The 21,463-nt window shown below is 38.4% G+C and overlaps 2 protein-coding genes across 7 annotated transcripts in view; both read right to left on the reverse strand.

Annotated features, from left to right (window-relative positions):
* The window catches only part of ZC3H11A (zinc finger CCCH-type containing 11A), a 43,365-nt gene extending 23,021 nt beyond the window's left edge, over positions 1–20,344 (reverse strand). The window contains exons 1-7 of one of the 6 annotated variants that reach the window (XM_057508088.1): positions 20,207–20,344; positions 19,664–19,725; positions 14,382–14,435; positions 12,997–13,056; positions 7,971–8,168; positions 6,795–6,914; positions 722–845 (exon numbers count right to left, since the gene is read on the reverse strand). In XM_057508088.1, coding sequence (XP_057364071.1) covers positions 722–845; positions 6,795–6,914; positions 7,971–8,024 — 298 coding nt within the window. In that variant the 5' untranslated portion in view covers positions 8,025–8,168; positions 12,997–13,056; positions 14,382–14,435; positions 19,664–19,725; positions 20,207–20,344. The other 5 variants (XM_036909637.2, XM_036909638.2, XM_036909636.2 and 2 more) reach the window with 5 other exon arrangements.
* On the reverse strand, positions 13,832–13,930 carry LOC130684975 (uncharacterized). The gene has a single exon (XM_057508093.1). The coding sequence runs from the start codon at positions 13,928–13,930 to the stop codon at positions 13,832–13,834; it is 99 nt and encodes a 32-aa protein (XP_057364076.1).
* Positions 20,345–21,463: the final 1,119 nt, after the last annotated feature.

Raw genomic sequence — 21,463 nt, forward strand, 5'->3', positions numbered from 1 at the left:
GCAGTGAGTCTACTTTTCCCCCCTAAGTAGAGGTGAAAATATGCAGCCATCAAATTTTAATCACATCACAGATGTGGCTTTTAAATATCATTCCAATAGGAAATTACATTAAAGGGGACTATGGAAATAAATACTTGCTTTTGGCAGGATGTAAGTTTTATTTTAGATTATAGCCTAGAGCAAGGCTGACAAACTTGTTCTGTAAAGAGCTGGATAGTAAATATTTGGGACTTTGTAGATCTCTGTCTCGAGTACTCAACTCTGAGGCAGTAGCAAAAAATATGACCACAGATAGTGTGTGAAGAATGGGCATGGCTTCACTCCAATAAAACTTTATTTTATATAACAGGTGGAGGACCAGATTTGCCAAGCCCGGGCCTGGAGAATCAAGTTTCTTTTGAAAAGCTTATTGTCTGAAAAGGAAATGAGCAATGAGGCTATAGTAATCTAAACTGTGCTGCTGAGAAACATTTGTAAGGCAGCATGGCTTTTGGCAACAAAGTTTTAATTGTGACTCTGATACTTACTTACTGGTTTATGGCTAAGAGTTTAATCTGGTTAATCATTTAATCTTAATAAAGTTCAGTTCCCTCAACTGTAAAGCGGAAATAAAACCACTCTCACAAAACTGAAAGAAGGCAATGTATATAATCTGTACAGTTTGCACAGCAGGTGGGAATTAAATAGTAACTATTCTTTTAAAATTAGAAATGGATCTCACTTTTGCTTGGAGGTAGGAAAAGGCCATCAACATAACGTCCTCTGTTGTGATGAAAAGCACAGTTTAGCTTTTGACATCCCATTGGCTGATTTTCCCAATAACAAGGAATCTCACTGCGTTTTTTCTGTAAGGGAAAAATACATTGTTTTCAAATTTTAAAAATGAAGTGTGACTTCTATTAATTTGGTCATTTGTTTTCCGGACAAAGTTCATACATGGTTCAAAATCCTGAGGCAAGTGAGATGATTCTGAGCAGGAGGAAGAGGGGTTGCTGAAAGTGATGTACTTTAGGCATGATGGAAAGATGAAGGGATCTAGGAAATAGTTTACCTGCTACTCTTTTCTCCTTGCCCTCATTCTGGAACCCCTACATGTCTACACTTAATTTAGAGAAGCAGGATAACACATTACTTATGATTATGGAATCAAAGATAATTATAATTATGCTTACTGGCCATGTGATATTAGACAAACATGTTAATGCCTCTAAGTGTCACTTTTCCTTAGTTATAAAATGGGAATATATATTTGGTTTCTTATGAGGATTAAATAAAAGAACATATATGAAGCACTTAGCATATAAAAAGGACTCAGTAAACTGTAGCTATTATTTGGAGCTGAGAGTTCAAGGCTTTGAGAAAAATTTTCCCATTTGTGACTTCTCAAAGTAAGGCACATGGAACACTAAGGATGGTATTTTTCTTCCTCGAGCTACCTCACTCTTATGAATGAATATGAAGAAAAAAAAGAATACTTGCACAGATAGAGTAAACTGCTGGGTCACAGGATATATGTTCAAAAGAAATACTTATGTTAGTTCTAAAATTTACCTTAGATGTGTAGAAAGATGTCCAAAGCATTACTATTTGTAATAGCTTCAGAATGGAAACAACCCACATGTATATCAACACTAGAATGGGTAATATACTGCAGTCGTACAACAGAATGCTCTGTCATAATAAGAAGGTAAGACCCACTGCTACTTTCAATACCACAGAGGTAGTGTAAAAGAAAAGAAGCCAGACACCAAAGAACACACAGTGTGTAATTTCATTTATGTAGAGATCAAACCAGGTAAAACTTCTCTATGGCAGAGTAGTCAGGATGATTAGCAGCTTTGGAAGTGTGGTTTGTGACAATGAAGGGATGAAGGGGAACATAGAGTGTTAGAAAAGTAAGCACATTCAACTTGCTGAAAATTGTTCAAGTTGTAAGAATATGATTTATGCACATTTCTCCATATACCTTAATAAACAGTTCAATGGAGAAAAAACAGAGCTGGTAAGTACTTCTCCAAAGTAACTAACCTCTGGTTAATAACCTGAATTATGTTGGATCTCTCATCATAATAAGCAGCTTAAGGTTTAAAATTCAAAGAAAGAACAACATCATTACTTCAGAAACTTAGAAATACGGAGAGAAAGAACAACGACCCTTACAAAAAGATCCTTAGAAGTAACAAAGAGGGCAAAGATCAAAATCCACTTTATTGAGACTGGCAGTTTGACAGGACACTGTGATGGCAGGAATGTGCAGGAATCACACAGCCCCACATACTGACAATGGAAATGGAAATGAGCTCAACATCTCTGAGAGGCAATCTGGCAAAAATTATTTTAAAAATGTCCTGAGTTTACAGCCACATGTATGACTAATTGTATTTTAAAAGTATAGCAAATACCTTTACCTTTCAACAAACTGGATAAAATTTAATAGTCTCAGGTCACACCCAAAAGATATGTACAATTCCTATCATGTTTTAGATAGGAGTAACAACAATTATTCAATTACTCCTTTACAGCAGAGCCAGTGCCAATATGCCTTGCTCCTGGGCCTGTCTTTGCTTAAGTTTGTCTTTCTTTCCTGGAAGCAATTTTCTAATTACTGGGTGACTTCTACAGCAGTATCCTCTATATACAGAAGTCACATGATGTATGTTTGATCCGTTGAATACACTGCCTGGATTTTGTTTCTAAATGCAAAGTAATAGACCAGCAACAAAGTTGGAAAACAGAAATAAATGCTATTACTCAAAGTACTCAAAGAGAATCACTTATTTTGGTATAGGATTTCCTGCCTTTAAAAACAGCTGTAAATGTCTATATGCACCCACTGTAACTGAGTCCATTTTTCATTTAGCAACACATCCTCCAATGAACATTTTCCCACTGTTAGTTCTCTAAATTTTTAATAGGTAATACAGCACATGGTCTGAAGATACAGAGTTGATTCTAATTATTTTCAGTAGTTATGTTCTATAAAGTCACCAAAAATGCTGATTAAGTGAACATTGAACCACACTGCTTCTGAGGTAAACACAGTCAGGTTCCTGCCAAGTTTCTTGTCAACATTTTCACTAACCGATCAATACATAACCTTGTTTTATGTGTGTCTGTGTTCAAAGACACCTTATTTACTATGTGCTGTTGACTCACTAACACTGAACTCAAGGCCTAAATAAAGCTTACCCAATGCAAGTATTTTCCTCTCAGGCGCAGAGCTTTCCTGCACTTAGGAACACTGCACAGCACTTCTGCACTACACTCGGGGCCATTTAAAATAACAAAATCGCCAACATAAGGCACAAAAATGCAAACAACATGGCACTAAATAGACCACAAAAAGGACACTTGTTACAACAGCATGAGAGCCGAAGCAGAGCAGTGTCACCTTGTGTGATCTCAGTTGGGCGTGTTATGCCAGGTGACTCAAACTTTTCAGTGCTCTGCACACATCTGTGAATGGCCAGGAGGGCACCACAGTATTGATTTGGGGGTTGCAGTAAATTTTAGCAAGTAGGCAAATTTGCAAATGTGGAACCCCCAAGTAATGAAAACCACTGCATACAGAAGGGGTACACAGTCAAGTCTTCTGCTCATTCTTGTCCCCACTCTACTAGAGCCACTGCTGTGAAGTTTCTCCTTTATACTTCCAGAGACTTTTAAAATGTATTTGCAAGTGAAAAACAAATATATATTATTTTCCCTTTTACCCAAATGGTAGCACATTACACACCTTATTCTCCCTTGCTTTTTTGTTGACAACATACCCTGATTTTTCCATACCAATAAATAAGTAGTTTCCCTTCTAAAATGTTTTGTTAACAACTGCTCACTGTATGTAGTAAAATTTATTCTAAATGAAGGTTAGGTTGTTTCATACATTTTATTATTACAAATTAGACTATAGTGAGTAATTCTGCACATGCCTCATTTTACACAAGTACAGATGAGACAAAAGTATAAAGCACTTACTAGTTCTAAAAGATGCAGCCAAATAAGACTGTGCAGAAGAGTTAACTGAGTAGCCGTACGGCTGCTGGTCTTAGAAGCCACCGGCAAGGCTGGCCCTGGGCCGGCATGCAGCACCTCGGCTCTCGGAATGTTCTAGTCGGCTAACCCATACGTGCCTAGACTGTCTGGAGAAACAGTACGGCTCAGGCTGAACACCTGCCAAACTTCTGAGAGTCTGGGGTTTTTGTATGTGTTAGGTAGAGGGTGCCATGTGACTAGCCCCAGTAAAAACCTATGATGCTGAGTCTGTGACAGGCTTCCCGGGCAGAAACATCCCACACGTGGTTGTATTTTCATTGCTGGAGGAAGTGTGTGCTCTGTGTGACTCTTCACGGGAGGGAAAGCTTATAAAAGAAACCCACATACGGATTTCTTCAAACTTTGCCTATGTCTTTCTCTTATGATCAGACAGTGTATCACTACTATACCACTGTAATAAATCTTAGCCATAAATACAACTATATGCAGACTCCCAGTTCTTCCACAGAATCTTTAAGTGTAGATGTTCTTAGAGACCCTGACGTACCTTCCCCAGGAGCTGTACCAAATTACACTGTCAGCAAGTTAAAACATGCTTTTTCAAAAGTTGCAGAGTATTTCTTTCTCTTAATTTATTTACTGAATTCCCTGTTATTAGTAAGACAGGCAGCAGAGAACATAGTTAAGAGACTATAAATCTGGAGCCAGACTTGAATAGTTGTATAACCCCAGGAATACAAATTATATATTCAGGCTCCTCCCCCTTTCCCCACCCACTCTCAAACAATTCAGTCCGAAGTCATTAGGTGAGGCTGAGAGAAAGACACCTGGTACAGAGAAGGGTTTTAGAGCCTGACTGAAAGGACTTATCCACATAACAAGGTGGAACTGGCTTAGGGTACCAGAACCCCTAAGAGGTCAGGAGGACATGTGTGTAGGAGGGTGGCCTGGAAGAGCTGGAGCCTGAGCAGAGTGAGTTAAACTTCTGTGCGAAAGGGATTCCAGTGTAGGGTGAAGAGGATGTACCCAGGGTGTTCCTGAGTGGAAAAGTGGGAGAATGAGCAAGGTGAGGAAAGCAGCTCTCGCACTGGAGGGCTGCCTAACACAGTGTCAAGTCCAAGGGTGTGAAAGGGGCTTCTGCCAGGGAGAGAGACCCACTAGGGTGTCCTCTAGGAGTGGGGTCCAAGCAGGGTGAGGAAGGGCCTCATAGTGGAGCAAAGGGGGAGGTGGGTACAGGTGCTGGAATTGAAACAAGGCGAGAAATGTCCCTGTGGAGGCGGCACAACCTCACATGTGATGTCAGAGCCTGACAGGAAGAGACTGTAATATAATATTAGTTTAAATAATTAGGGGACTGATCAAATAATATTAAGGACAATGGGAACCAAATTTCTGACTTTGGGAAAGAGAGTGTGCATGAGAAAGGAGAAGCCTAGACTAAACCTGTAGCGTTGAACTGCAGTCATCTATGTGAACTCATTTTTAAAACACAGACACAGAGTAATTAATAGTGATGTAAATGTGTCTGTGCAAATACATTTATATTCCCTTTTCTGTCCTCTGCAGGCCTGGAAACAGGGACACTACAGGAGCAACTCAAATCATTTCCACGTACCATTCTTCACTAAAAGGAACCAGGGCTCCTTGGAGAAATGACTGATTCCAGGGCTGGAGGAGGAAAAGTGTAGGAAGAACCTGGAAAATCTTGTTAGGCCAAAAAGCAAAGAAGTATTCAAAGAATGCAGAAACACCGAAAGGACATAAAAACGAGCATGAAGGGGTCTTACTGGCCAAATGTGGGTTAATTTGAGAATTAAAAAACGATGGTAATGGTGTAAAACACACTGAATAAATTAGGAAACCATGAGTTTACAACAAATACAAGTAACTGGAGAAAAACTAAGTTTGACGAGAAATGGGATGACTACAGGGTCTCAAAGTACCTCTCCACAAAACAACTTATTACAAAAACAAAAACCACATAGTGAAGCCATCTGGTAGATACCGCCTTAATGAAGTGAACAAAGTTACATCACCAGTGTTGGGATAATTAAATGCTATGACACCTAATGGTATACAAAGAGAGGAGTATCATCTCTGTGACATTTCTGCCAAACACACAACCTGAAATAGTAATAAGGAAGTATGAGACAAACCCAAATGAAGGGACATTCCACAAAGTAACTGACTTAGAACTATCAGAAGCATCAAGGCCAATGGAAGGCCAAGGGAGACTAAGCAACTGCTCTAGGTTGAAGGAGACTGAATTATAACAACTATATGCAACTCTTGATCTGTCTGGACTTGCTCCTTCTACAATAAAGAACATTTTTAATACAACAGCAAAGCCTGAATGGGATCCAAGGATTAAATGAAGGCAATACATCAATGTTAATTTTCGAACTGTGTTGTAGGTGAATGTTCTTTGGAGAAAATGCTTCTGAAAGTATTTGGAGGTGAGAGGATATGTCAGTAATTTACTCCCAAATGGCTCAGAAAAAAGTTGTATACTCTACTTGCAACTTTCCCTAAGTTGGAGATTGTTTTAACAGAAATATAAATGCTCCCCAAATATACATAATTTTTACACTTTAGATATTACCAAACTGCCTTCCAGAAAATGATACTAATTCATATTCCATAACATTTAAATATTAAGTAAGCATTATAACAATGATAGAAATCCCCCTAGATCATCAAAAACAATTTAACCCATGTTATAGTAAATGTCATATTTTCCCCTATATTATTGGCATATCACGACACCAGACTACTTATTGGAATACAAACTGAAAACCTACGTCAATCTCCATGTGCCGAAACCTGCACACCTGTCGGAAACAGCGTCCTTCTTGCCATAATGTGCAAACAGTTTCATTTCCTAGTGCAGCTTCGCAGTGACGGAAAGGACAGCTGTCACCCTGTAAACCAAGAGAATACAGAAAGGAACTGTGGTGTGCAACTGGATCTCAGGTAAGATGTTCATTGTAAGACTTTCCTGGCCTCTATACAAACACAATAGGCAAGATAGAAACCTGAGATACAATAAGAACAATCTGAGGTCAACAATTTTTTATTTCTTACAACCTATTTCTTGAGAATACCCCTTCATCTGATTAGACATGAGTGACAGAAGCTGAAAGGGGGTTGAAAAAGACAAGGGGGAGTATCAGGTACTCTTTAAAAATGTATTTTACAGTTCATCTTCAAAACCATTTCACACATCTGGACTTGTGTAACTAGCTTTTGGTAGAAAAATCAGAAAGTAAATTAACAGATTAGGATTTAAGTATAATTCCTCACTTCTCTATATACTTTATACAAGGGCAATATTTGAAACAAAATGCTACTGTGGTACAAACTGCTATGTAACATTAGAGCTTTGCTCAAAACCAGTAATTTTAAACAATACCATTAAGAAAAGTTTTTGCAACAAAATATGTACTTATAAAATTAATCATAAAGGAATGATGAAAAATGTGTAGCTCTAAATGGAGCTGCAGAAGAATCCATCAGAAAAACAGGAAGTTTTGACAAAGAAAAAGTAAAAAAGCTGCAAACATATTTATAAAGATGGCTTTCGTATTCAGCAGGAAATTTGGAGTCAAAATGCAACCCACCAGTTTCTAGAAGTACAATATAGCCCACCCATTCTTTTAATACAAAGTAAATAAAAGTTGGCAAGCCACAGGCCAATGCGCTCCTCATCCCAAAGGCACCCGCACAGACTAATTACAGATAACTCTGAGTGATGACCATACGCCACAGACCTTTTCACTTTTGTGGAACAGGAAGAACATAAAAGGAAGAGGGGAAAAAAGATGAATAATGAATTCTACCCTTTACTAAAAAACTGACAGATGAACAGTTGAGCAAAAGAGCAAAACAAAACATAAAAACTTAGTACATAGGGAAAATCTTATCCAATTTTATTAGCATAATTGTAGAAAGAACTGATTTAGAAAGCCAATTCTTACTTTGGTACATGTAGAATAGAAAAAAAAATAGCAGTCTTCTCCTTGATTCGGCATGCTGGGTAGAACCTCAGATCAGCAGTGGCTCTTGAAAACAAGCCACTACTTCCTCAAGGTGAGGACCAGCTCCAAGTCCTCCTGAAATGGGTTTAATCTTCCAAAAGTCAACTCAATCACCGAAATCGTCTTTAAAATGTAATCCTAAAATGAGAAGACATTGAATTAAAGTATTTCAGATGAATTCTTCCACCTTCCTCCTCCAAGTCACCTTGACTATGAGATCACATAAACCCAGACTTAACTGTGTTAATATGTACTCGTCTGTAAAGAGCCTTGTGAACACAGATTCACATTTAATTCTTACGTGAATATTGTGCGTTCTCATTTACAATTTGAAATTTCTGTTAAGGAATGCCAAGCCCTCTTTCTTTTGTATTCTTTATGTTTGTTACACAGCTTCATCATCAAATTAAATAACCTTGCTAACTTAACAAATGATGTTAGATGATAAATGAGTCTTACATTATTTTACACAAGACAACTTGCTACTACAAGTTGTACAACTAATACAAGTTATACAACTAATAACTATATCTGACAAATTAATTTTTTCTTCTGACAAAAACTACAATATTTTCACAAACACTTTTGTTATTTCAAAAATGTGTAACTGTAAATAGGTGGGAAAAACTAACTAGAAAAACTGGTGAAACAATTAACCCTGAAAACACCTGTAGAACTAGCTCATATAATGAAGACAGCCAAAGAGTTGCACACCAATTAATTATAAGGAACAAAAGAAGTTCTCAGGTCTCTCCCCACTCAACGGTGCTCACACAAACCAACCTACACGCCCTCCCCTCAGTTCAGCCATATCCTGGCTCCCACACTAAAGTGTTCAAGAAAGCTTCCACAAAATTAAAAACACGTGACAAGAGTACTTCTCAGAATTTAGAAGGGGCTTCTATAGACTTGTACACTTAGAGATGGAGTTTCAGAAACAATGAGCTACAACTTGAAATCAAAACAAAATCGTATCTCCAATTAATAATCCCAATCCAAAAATATCAGGACACGATTAAAGACAGCTTTAAAGTGAGCAACCTAGATGAGGAATAAGAGCCTACTATTAAACAGGTACTAAAACCATTAAAATCTGCACTCCCTTTGACACACGATTCCATTTCTGGAATTTATCCTGAGGTAAATATTCAACAAATATGCAAAGTAATAATGCATAAATTCATCACCACCTTGTTTCAAACAAAGAAAAACCATCTAGAAAATTTAATGTTCGAAAATTAGAGTCTGTTTTAAAAAACTACAGTACATCCAGATAGTGTGACAATATGCATCCCGCTACAGACTTTGGTACCCTGGGCAGCAGAATGCTGCTATAAAAATATGCCAACAAATGTGGAAGCAGCTTTGAAATTGGGTCACAGGTAGAGGCTAGAAGAGTTTTGAGGCACTTAACAAAAAAAGCCTAGAAGAAACAGCTACTAGAAATATGAACATTAAAAGGTGCTTCTGGTGAGGTTTCAGGCAGAAATGAGGAACATGTTACTGGAAACTGGAAGAAAGGTCATCCTTGTGATAAAGTGGCAGAGAACTTAGGGGAATTAATTGTGTTCAGTAGAGTGGAAGGTAGAACTTCAAAGTGATGGATTTCTAAGGAAAGCATGCAAGGTACAGCCGGGTATTTCCTTGCTGCTTATAGTAAAATGCCAGAGGAAAGGGATACACTGAAGAAGGAACTACAGAGCGAAAAGCAAACACAAGATCTGGATAATTCTCAGTCTACCCATATGCAAACAATGAGAATGTGTGCTCTGCAGAGAACACCAAGGGTACGGCTGGACAGTGGTATGCAGAAGAGACTGGGTGTGTGACTTCTGGATCCAATCAACCTTCATAGCAGAAATGCTGCCTGTTTGGACTGAAGGGGACATACACACACAAAGGAAAGATGATGTGAAGACATGCAGAGGGAAGGTGGCCATGTGAATGGAGTAACACATCTCTAAGCCAAGGACTGCCAGCAAACTCCAGGAGGCAGAAGAGACAAGGAAGGATCATTCCCCTGCACAGGTTTAGGAGGGCATGACCCCACCGACACCTTTTCAAGACTTCTAACCCCCAGAACTGAGGTAATAAATATAAGCTACAGAAACAATGGAATTTTTGAATTCCAACAGTAAAGACAGAACCATACTACACTTCTAGGAAAAATCACTCAAGTCGAACAAAAGAAAATCAGACACAACATTTGACTTCTCATCTGAATCTTTAAATTATAGAAAGACAAAATGCTATGTATGCACAATTTAGAGGAGAGATTATGACCTTAGATTTAGCCTTTCAAACTAGATTTCAAGGAGATCTCAGGACTTGGAAGAAGCTTTAAGACTTGAAAATCTCAAAAAGTATACCATCTATGAATCCCATGTATTCTTGAAAAAATTATTTAAGTATTCTAACTTGAGAAAAAGAAAGACAAAATCATGTCACAGGCATTATTTCACTGTTTTTTTAAGTTTCAAAACAACTTCTTTGGCTGTCTGATTTATGATACAGCTGATAAATCGTAAGTAAAGCAAATTGAACCACAGTATATTAAAAGAGTAATCACATGATCAAAAGATTTATTCCAAGAGCCTAACCATTAGGAAATTCATTACATTAATGGTGCGAGGAGTTGAAACGGGTGTAAAAACAAAAACAAAACCTGTACTATCTTAAGATTTCAAAAAAGGAAACAATGGTAAAAAAAAAGGGGGGAAAGGAGGAATTAAAATGGTAGTTTTTTGAAAGTTAAAATGGCTTTTTAAAAGAAGCTAAAATGCAACATCTACCCGATAAAACCTTAGCAAATAACAGGGAACCTCCTTAGATAAATGCACTTAAATCACCAGAAACCATCAACACACGCAACATGGATGAAACACTAGAGGTAAGCTCACGCAAGGCAAACAAAAAAGGACACACTCACTGTCTCCACCATCACTCAAGAAGTGTTCCAGAGTCTATACATACAAGGAAAAAAAGTATAAAGACTAGAAAGAATGAGGCAAAAAATTTCATATCTGCAGGTTACATATTTCCAAACTAGAAAATCTAACCATCAGCTAAAAAATATTTTAAATAGTAAGATGTTATGATAAAATAATAATATAGTAAGATGTAAAAAGTAAATTTCCTTTATGCCAGCAATAATCATTCAGATGATAAGAGTCCCATTCATAACAACACTATAAGATATACAGGAAGAAAATGAAAAAATATACACACATTAAAAACAAAACCAAGGAACTATGAAACTACCAAGGCACAGAAGACCTGAGTAACAGCGAGATAATGGGGTGAGGCTTAAAGAAGTTTACTCCTACTCCAAAAAATGTCTACACTGAATGCAATGCAATTCAAAATCAAAATTCAAGTCAAAATCCCAATGAGGATTTATTACTGGAATGTGACAGACTATAAAACCATCTCAAAATAACTCTTAGAGAAAAATAAAGAAAATTTTTAAAAGAATGAGAGGGCCTTGCTGACATTATAAATGTGAAATATAACAACATGAGTGTACAAGACCAACAGATTTCATGCCATTCCATGCATAAATGTGATTTATGAAAAAAAGTAGCATTTGAAATTAACACCACCACAAAAAACTATACCACCCATTTGAAAAGAAATCTGCTTCATACAAAAAAGGCTCTGGGGAAATAAAAGCAAGGATAGCAAAGAGACTTTTGCTCACTAATTAAAACACTATATTAAGAAAGATGCTGAACTCACAACCGCTTAGCAAAAAAGGCAAGCTCTATTTGACAATGTCCACCACGTTTATTGAAGGAAAACAGGCAATGTTATATTGAGAACTATAATCCCTAAGTTACATTTTTAATATAAAAAATATAATCATCCAGTACTGGAAAAAAAAGTATGTTCTTTTAATAAATTACAGTATGATTGACATACAATCTTATGTTGGTTTCAAAAATACAACACAGTGGTTCAACAGTTACTCATATTATTAAATCCTCACACTCTCTAGTGCAGTCATTATCAATGTAGTAAGATGTTACAGAATCATTAACTGTATTCTCCATGCTGTACTACCATCCCTGTGACCAACTTATATTGTGATTGCAAATTACTGTGCCCCTTTTTTCCCCATCTCCCTACTCCCCCACCCTCCCCAATCCTTCCCCTTTGGTAACCACTAGTTCCTTCTCATTGTCTATGAATCCACTGCCATTTTCTTCCTTCTGTTTTGCTTTGTTTTTATACTCCACATATAAGTGAAATCACATGGTATTTTTTTATAAGCTCAGTGTGAAAAAACCTTTCCTGGCATGATACCAAAGCTGAAAACCATTAGCAATAAAATTGACAGATTTGACTACATAAAAAGAAAAACATCTACATAGCAAAAGATCTACTAGTAACATGGTCAAATATTAGTATTTTTACTAAAAGGGATATGTCAATAAAATTACAAATTAAAAAGACCTCAGTCAACTGGTACTCACATCTGACAACCAGTTACTGGATGTGGGGCTATTTTTGTTTTTAATGTCAAAAATCCAAATGTCAATCTATTTTTGTTTTTAATGTCAAAAACCCAAATGTCAATCAATGAGGGATACATTAAATTATAGCATATCCATATAAAGGAACACTATGTAGTCATTAAAAAAAGATGAGGCAGAACTAGGTATATGGACATGAAACTAAGTTGTGGTAAACTATTAATGGTGTTTTGTTCTATCTACATTTTGGAATACAAGGAGCTTTCACCTTGGCTATATTGTTTTTATCTTTTTTATAATATGCATGTATTATCAAAAAAAAAGGTCAGGTGTTTCCATCCAAAAACCAAAAACTTGTAAATAATTATAAGAAAAATGTTCTGACAATGGCTTTTTAATTTCTTACTGATCCCAGAAAATTATCCCTTAAATTATAAAAATGTTTACTCCTTTAATGAGAGGGGAGGAAAAAAACACATTTCCACACTTACATTAGCTGGTTGCTCTCAACAGGAATCTGTGTGTCTTCACTGAGTTCCAATCTATTACGCCTGTAGGTCGAACCAACACTCAATCCATGAATTAATAATAATGAGGCAGAAAGAATTTTCCTCCTCACATTGCCAAGGAAACCTCTCAGCCACAATTCAAACACAAGAAGTGTTTTTAAAACATCTCCCAACTATTGGGAGATTAAGTCCATTTGTATAACCTTTGTCAGCTGGAGACAGCTAGAGTTAGTTATCTCCTCAAAAACAAAAACAAAAACAAAAACAAAAGAGTTCATTTAAAGATGAACTTGAGATTCAAACGATTATTGAAAAAAAAAAATCCATCTTCCATAGACGAACAATATAATTTAAAAAGAAAAAAGAAAAAGAAAAAAGGACAAGAACATCAAAATTCAATAAGATCCAATTTCTGGTCTTCAAGATTTCTTCACCTATTAAGAAAAAAACAGAAACCTTCCCCCATCTTTATTATCTGTATAATAAAAGCATACTGGTATGTAAAAATATGAAGTGTTTTATGTATATAACATACACATACATATATACTAACTGGCTTATACACATACACACATATACACAAATGTGTAGAAATAAAACAATTGGGTAAGTTTTCCCTTTTAAAATACACTATAAAAGCCTTTTGATTTGGGTTCATTATAAAAATAGTGAACTTACTCTTACACCAAAGTATCACAAAGTACATTAATATGTTACACTAAATTTTGCCCAGCCCACAGAATAAACATGAAGGGAAACCCTTACACATATATCAATGTGTATAAATATGGATGTATGTATATCATCATCATCATCTTCAAGGAGTGTTTAACCAAAAAAGATAGAAGCATATAGCTACAGAGTAACTAGAGAGCGGTGCAGCAAGCTGTGGCAGGCAGAGCAGCATTACAGCCATCCTGAACTGGCGCTGTCAAAATGCAGAATGCTTCTCCCTAAGGGAAGACCTTTATCTTCTTTTAGACCAGTACCAGGGTCACTAGCATGACATCCAATACTGGCCCTGTACAGGCGTGCTTATGCAACCTGGTTTCAAATTTTTACTAGTGCTGGCTACAGCTAAAGACTTTGTAATTATTAATTACTCCAGTTGGTAAAAGGGTAAACTTCTGAAGTTGAAATTTCATTTCACAATGGTACATTTACCATTTAAGATTAAAAAAATAAACAAAAAACAAATTTGATACATAGAAATGAGCTCTAAATTTTGAAACCAGCCCAGTAACAAAGCAATTTTGACTCTCATGTAATAATAAATACTATATAATCTCTAGGCTAAATCTTGCCAAATACTATCCAAGACAAAACTAAAATCAAAACTTAAAAAAAAGTGGACACCTTTTACTCACACTTAATACTAGTCAATTTTCCAGGAAATTTTTGGGCAGGGAATATCCCCAAATCTAAAATGAAAAAAAGGAAAAATTGGGATCTTACATTAGTTATTCAATCTGAAACTTTTAATAGACTTTTACTAAAAGTCATTATTTTCTGGCCTCGCACTTAATCACAGAAACATGCTTTCAGAGTGGAAAGGGACTGAGATCAATTCTTTATTTTCCCAGTGAGGCAGTAATTCCTAACACATGTAAATACTGACTGCTTATTTTCAGTTGAGAATAGAGGCCAAAACAGTCTCACAGTTAAGAATACAGTATTATGGGTCATTCCATTTATTTTTTAAAAGACATTTAAGATAACTCTAAAATTAGAGAAATGTTCTTTGGGAAATGGCTATCAGGTTTGTCAAAGTATGCTCCTGGGGCTTTCATTCCAATTCTCATTATATCTTATGTCATTCACCCATAAATTATGTAAAAGACCTATACAATCTTCATTTTTACTGCTCTTACACTATTTTACGAAGGTTAAAAAAGGCAATTCAAAGACTATAAGTAAATTTTTCCTGATCTCTAATGTTTCCCTTTTATACAGGTACAATTCTGTATATAAAAGGTAACTCTTATCACACTCAGTAAGTTGAAATTATAAAGCTGACCAGTATGAGGAGGCAATAAGAAATTTCCAATATAAAACAATGTTTTGAGTTTCATTTTTGCCAAGTTATACGTATGAAGCAGGGTTTTTAAAGAAAGAGAAAAATGGGAGAGGGGGGAGGAATACCAGCTTACTATGTTTTTTCCTCAATTTCACTGATTTCAGAGAAATCAAACTTCCCACATCAAGAGAAATTTTTACTTAAAGCCAATTACTAGTTCAATCTACCAGCCAGAAATAGCCTAAGGCCTTGCAATGCTGCACTATATTTTTTTAAATTAAAAAGTGTCTTTTCTCTCTCAACTGGTATAAACAAAATTTAAAGTGACAGCTACACTGAGTTACTACTGTGAAATCTTTAATCTTCACTTTGTCAAACATTATATTACCTCTAAGGAAGATATTTTGTGTTTTCACAAACTTCCCCAGGCTTGTGTTTAGAGAATAATTAGTGTAACTATATATAACAACTATAGCAACTCGGATACAGTAACATAGCAATAAGTTGCCCATTTTAAATGGAGAAAGGAAAAAGAAATCAAGATATTTCTTTTTTATTACTTTGAACAACTTCATTCTCAGGATCCCAGCTTAGAACCAACGTAGAATAATCATAGTTAACATTTTTCAAGTTCATTTTCAGAAACATCAGCTGTTCTATATTGTCGAAGTCCAGGCTCACGATCTGCTTTGGATGAAAGTGGCTATTTGCAGTAAAGATACATTCAGATTGCCAACTACACATGGGGCAGCTTAGATACTGAACGGCAACTTGGGTCAAAGCCGGCCATATGCTCACCTTTCTCTGCCAGTAACTCAAAGGGTCACCACCTCCTGATATTTCTGAATACTTCTCTTTGAAGTATTCATCCACTACTGCAACAGCAGAAGGAAACATGAAGCTTTTGCTTCCAATGGCAACATTATCTGCAGCTGAGCTATCAAGAGACCCTGAACTGGAGGTGCCTTCTCTTACAGATGAGGTAAATGTATCAGCTCCTACTATAGCTGAGGGATCAGAAGCATCTGAAGTTGCCATATGGCAGACCTCTGGTGAAGATTCCATATAATTACAAACTTCTTCTGCAAGGATCTGCTTATAAGTTTCTAAATCAGCACCTTGAGGAAAAAAGTCTTCCAAACTGTTTTTAAAGCAAGGATCTAACAAAGCAGCCAATATACAGGGCTTGGATTTGAGCATGGCACTTAAAAGGGTATCAGTTTCAAGTTTCAGAGATAAACTGTCCACCAGATTGAGAGCCTGAGTAATACCTCTGACTTGAAAATCTTCTCTGAGTTTCTGCAGAGAAAGGAGTAAATGGTGGATTAGGGGTAGCACCTGATTCAATCCTGTGGTCTTCACACTCACTTTCTGGGTGACCTCCTCAAATGGTTTAAGAATATCGCAAACATAAGTCATTAGAGTCCACTGAAGGGAGGTGAGCACAACTCCACTGGCTCTTCCAAGACTATGGTGAACTGAATAACAATGTTCCAAGAGCCACTTTAACATATAAAACGTAGAAATCCAATGGCCAGTTTCATCCTGCTTCAAATTCTTCCATGGAAGTTGGTGATCATTTTGGAACTCTTGCAGTATCTGACGGGCTTTGACCGAATGACTAAAATGATGACAGGTTTTCCTAGCAGCAACTAACATATTCTCAATGCTTTTGTGCTCACAGAAGAAGTCCTGAATAACTATATTTAAACAGTGCAGGATGCATGGCACATGGGTAAAACCACCATCTTTGATCGCATGTACCACACTAGAGGAATTGTCAGAAACAATGATGCTAGGGATCAGGAAATTAGGAGAAAGCCACAGACCAATCTGGTCATTTAATTCTTGTAAAATGTTGCTTATCAAACAGTCTTTGGCCAAACCTGTTACACAAAGCACTGCCCACTTTCTAAAATTGGGGATCCTATTACTGGGAGAAGATAGTGTTTCCAAAGAGACCCAGTGTACAGTCACAATGAAATAGTCAGTGGATGGGTCATGGGTCCATATGTCCACAGTCAGGTGAATCTTTTGGCTTTGAACATTCTCCAAAGTTAAAAAAATTTTTTCTCTGACCCAGTCATATAACTGAGGTACAGCCTTAGAGAAAAAGTAAGTCTCAGATGGTAATCTATAGTCAGGAGCCACAATCTGCATGAACCTCTGAAAGGCTGGGGTTGAGAAGTAGTTGTAAGGATGCATATCCTCCACAATCATCTGAATAATTGCCTGGCTTATCTGACTTGAAACTGAATTTTCACAATAGGTTGTTTCTCTCTCCTGTGCATGCATCACAGTATCTTGCTCTGCAACAGGAACAGGACTCTCAGATCTTCTATTTTCAACCTCCAACACAGGAAGTTCATCTGAATCAGAGTCACTAAGGTCCTCAGGTGTTAAATCTTGGCTGCTTGTAGACTTCTCTCCATGCAAAGTATCACTCAAGAGATCATTTCTCTCAGTTTCAGCCTCAGTCTCATCTAATCCATTCCCAATTGCACCACTGTCTTTGTTGGCAACAGCCCAATGGATGGGATGTGTGGCCTGTAGGTGTCGTTGAAGTGTCGAAGTTCCTAAGTGAGAACCTGGCTTACCCCGGCTCACACTTCTTTTACATATATTACACACTGCTCTTGAGATATGCTGCGGATCAGTATAAAAAAAATTCCAAACTGCAGATGTCTTGGCTCTAGTTCCAGGAATTAAGGAATGCTTGACAATGTTACTTTTGATGAGAAATCTCCCTCTTTCTGCTCTCAGGGCATCAGATACGGATTTATCACGTTTCTTCCCCATTCTATCATCATCTAATGGATCAGCAGGGATATAGTCGTAGCTTCCGCTGCTTCCAGCAGAAGAGGGAGATAAAGGTACATCCAAAGTAAAATCCTCTTCCCCACTAGTGACTCCAAATTTATTGGCCCTGGTCCAGTGAGGTGAATGCCTTGCCTGCAGATGTCGCTGAAGAGTGGATGTCCCCAGGTGGCTGCCTGGTTTACCCCTGCTAACACTTTTTTCACAGAGGTTACAAATAGCTCGCCAGGTATACTGGGGGTCAACATGAAAGAAGTGCCACACGATGGAGGTCTTGGCTCTGGTACTAGGTAGATAGATTTGTTTTTCTATATTGCTCTCAAAAAGACTTTCTTCATCCTGCTCAGGGGCACTGGAAGCTAACAAGGTAGGGGCATCTGCAACAGGCCTCCCTGAGTCCAAATCCTTACTGAACTTTTTTGCAAGGATCAATTTTTTCTGTCGCCTTTTACCCTTAATTCTCAAACTCTTCTTTCTTTTCTTTTTAGCAGGCATTTTGGCCTCTTTAGTCATTCCTTCTGCCACCATCTTTCCTTCTACCACATCTTCTTCATCTGTATTAGAGTTAATAGGAACACACCCCAGAATCCCAGCACCACTAAAAGTGCTGCATCTTCTGCCGGGAGAAAGAGAGGAAACTGGTACACTTAAGGTGCATATATTCATTCTCTTTATGTCTCCAAAATTCGTACCAGAATCTGTTAGTGGGATTATTACTCAAGCAGAAATACAGCTGTTCCTCTCTGCTTGCATTGTCTTGTCTCCAATTTCTATGGGTAATCAATTTCCCCTTGGACCAATGACTTCCAAGCCCAGTTATTTTTGGAGGAAAAGTGACAGCAATGGAGAACATTCCCAAACTCTTAAAGGGCTTTAAAATCCCTTCCAACTCTCTGAGTTCTGAATTCAAATAGTCCAATCTCATGCTATAGAAAAAAGAACTCAGGCCCACTTTCCCAGAGTTAAGAGTTAATCAGTAGCAATGAGAAGCCAGGTCTTCCAAATCCCAGGTTCATGTTCTTTCTGCTTCATTAAGAACTCTTATCTGCTTGAAATTGCTTCAGCTTTTAAAATACGCATTTTTATGATGCCTTATGATAGCAACGGCAATTTCCCTTATTTCTGAAATTATTTTCAGGAAACTTCATTTAAACAAAAACATAGTGCACCATTCAACAATCTTCATTTAGGGCTGTGATTTGACAATAAAACCCCAAATACCAATTCTGGAAAGCTAAGTCAGACTCCACATACTGGTCATTAACAGCAAATGCTCGCTGAGCCGTTTCAGCTCTTAACATTTTTAAAAAATGTGAGTAGCTAAAAAAACATGCTTCCAGAGTAAAATTTAAAAACAAGGTCACTGCATTTTCAATTTACTGTTTGTATCAAGAGTTAATCCAAGTTTAGTTTTCAGACAGTTCTAGAGTGAAGAAGCTTTACAGCCTGTAACTAACTTATAAACTGGACTCTTACATGAGCAGCAAAAGCTGAAATATAAGTTTTAAACCACTTCCATTCCTTGTAGGTTGATCCCTCGCCTTCCCCCAATACCTACATACATTAACCCTAAAAGGCATCGCTATCACTAGTTCCACAGCCTCCTTCTCAAGATCCAGAACCAAGGCCTGTAAGATGTCAACAATATGGGCCTTCCCCATAGGAATCCGCACCGATTATGGGAGTTTAGGGGTTGTTCTTCATTACGGTTTCATCACTTCTACAAGGAGAACGGAAGTGTCCCTGCGGTTCTTGATTCCGATGCGGAGGGCTGGGGTGGGAGTGTGATTAAGGTAGGGAAGGAGTGTAGGATACCGGAATAAGGTCGGTGGCCTTCTCTATGTGGAGTGTGAGAAAATCTCCAAAGTAGTGGAACCCTGGGGAGGAACGAGAGTAGGTAAATTCAGCTCCTGGCACTCGGCTGGGTTAAGGCGGTGGGGGTCCGCTAAACGAAGGAAACCGTTGCCCCCGAAGAAAGCAATCTAGCATCAGGTCTCCCTCCGCAGTCAGGGGGCACGGCGGCTCCCCGGGGCTGCCCCGGGCTCGCAGAGCGCAGCCAGCACCGGATGTGGGGGAGGGGGGCTGGCCGGGAAGGGAGCCGGCGCCGCGGGGGTGGGGAGGTCGGCGCCCGGCGCCGCGCCTGGGCTCCCGGCCCTCCCCGGCGAGGGCGGCGGCCGGGAGGCGAGGGGAGGTCGTGACGGCGGCGCCGAAGACCCGCTCTGACTTCCCAGGCTAGGCCGCGACCCAGGGGCTCGGGGAGGCCGCGGCCACTCCCCTCACCCTCTCCCCCACCTCTCCGGCGCCAAGCCACCCGGGAATCAAAAAACGGGTCTAGTTACCAGAAAACAGAAACTTTACCGAACCGCCGACACTATCACCGACGCCCGCTCGCTGCCACGTCTTTCTTCTTTCTTAGCTACTGCCGCCCGCCGTCCTCACAGCAGCAGAACCAGCAGAAATCGAAGACTGCCAGCGTCAAAGATGGCGCCCAACGACAGGCTCCGTTCTAAGACCCGGCCGGTAGAAGTGCCAGCACGACGCGGGGCGCGGGGATTCTGGGGGATGTAGTTTCCTCTATGAGGTAATGCTTAAGATGGCCTCCGCGGGGGAGCGGTGTGTGTGTGGGGGAGCGGGGTGTCACAGGGTCACGTGACGGGGCAGTTGCTAGGCCGTGGGGTCACCTCCTGTGCAAGGCACGCGCTTTAACTTTGCTTTTCAAAAAAATACATATATATTTTTTGTAACTCAAATGAGGTCATAAGCGAGAAAGCCTCAGAACTCTATTTTAGACATGGGCGCTCAGTTTATTTTTACCAAAGCGTGCGTTTAATAAATCTTATGAACCGTGTATAAATTTAATTTAGAAATAAACTACCTTTCTCGTGCGATGTTGTAGAATTTGTGTATTCATTTGTTATTTAAAGAGGTGAAATTGGGTTTGAGGGGAGTTTCTCTTATTTCTTAAAACAAGCTTTTGTATTAGAAAAATAATTCGCGCTCATTACGAAGTTCATAAGGGTTGGAGAATGAAAAGGAAAAGCCACAACTGCTCCCCACCTTAATATTAATACTATCCTGTATTTTCCCGTTTAGATGTTTTTACCTTTTTTCTCCATTTACAAAACGGATTCATATAAGTGGTTTTTTAAAAAAAATGTTAATGCAAAAATATAAAAAGTGGAACTTTTAAATCTCCATTAATCTCATTCCTGTGAAATAATCTCTCATTAATACAGCATATATTCTTTCTTACTTTTTTGTATGCAAATACATTTAGATATATTACACTGAAATAGTAGGATGGCAAAATCCAACCGGGGTTAGTGGCTGAACAGATCTGGCTTAGGCGTCAACATTTTACCTCACTGGGTTAAAGGATACGCCTGATGGTAAAGCACAGGGGACTCCACGCACCTTTTCCTCTTAGACTTATTCCACCATCCAACATGGGAGTCCCAGCTTCCCACGATTGGGTAGTATCAGGTCAGGGGGTCCTGAGGCTCCTTACGTGAGCTTAAGCCACGTTCGAATCCTAGCCCCAATCCCTGCCTTACATAACAATACTCTGGTTGCCATGTCAACCAGACCTAACAAACAGGTTTCTGGTAACCAAGT

Source organism: Manis pentadactyla, chromosome 9, assembly GCF_030020395.1.
Source record: "Manis pentadactyla isolate mManPen7 chromosome 9, mManPen7.hap1, whole genome shotgun sequence".
NCBI classification, from domain to species: domain Eukaryota; kingdom Metazoa; phylum Chordata; class Mammalia; order Pholidota; family Manidae; genus Manis; species Manis pentadactyla.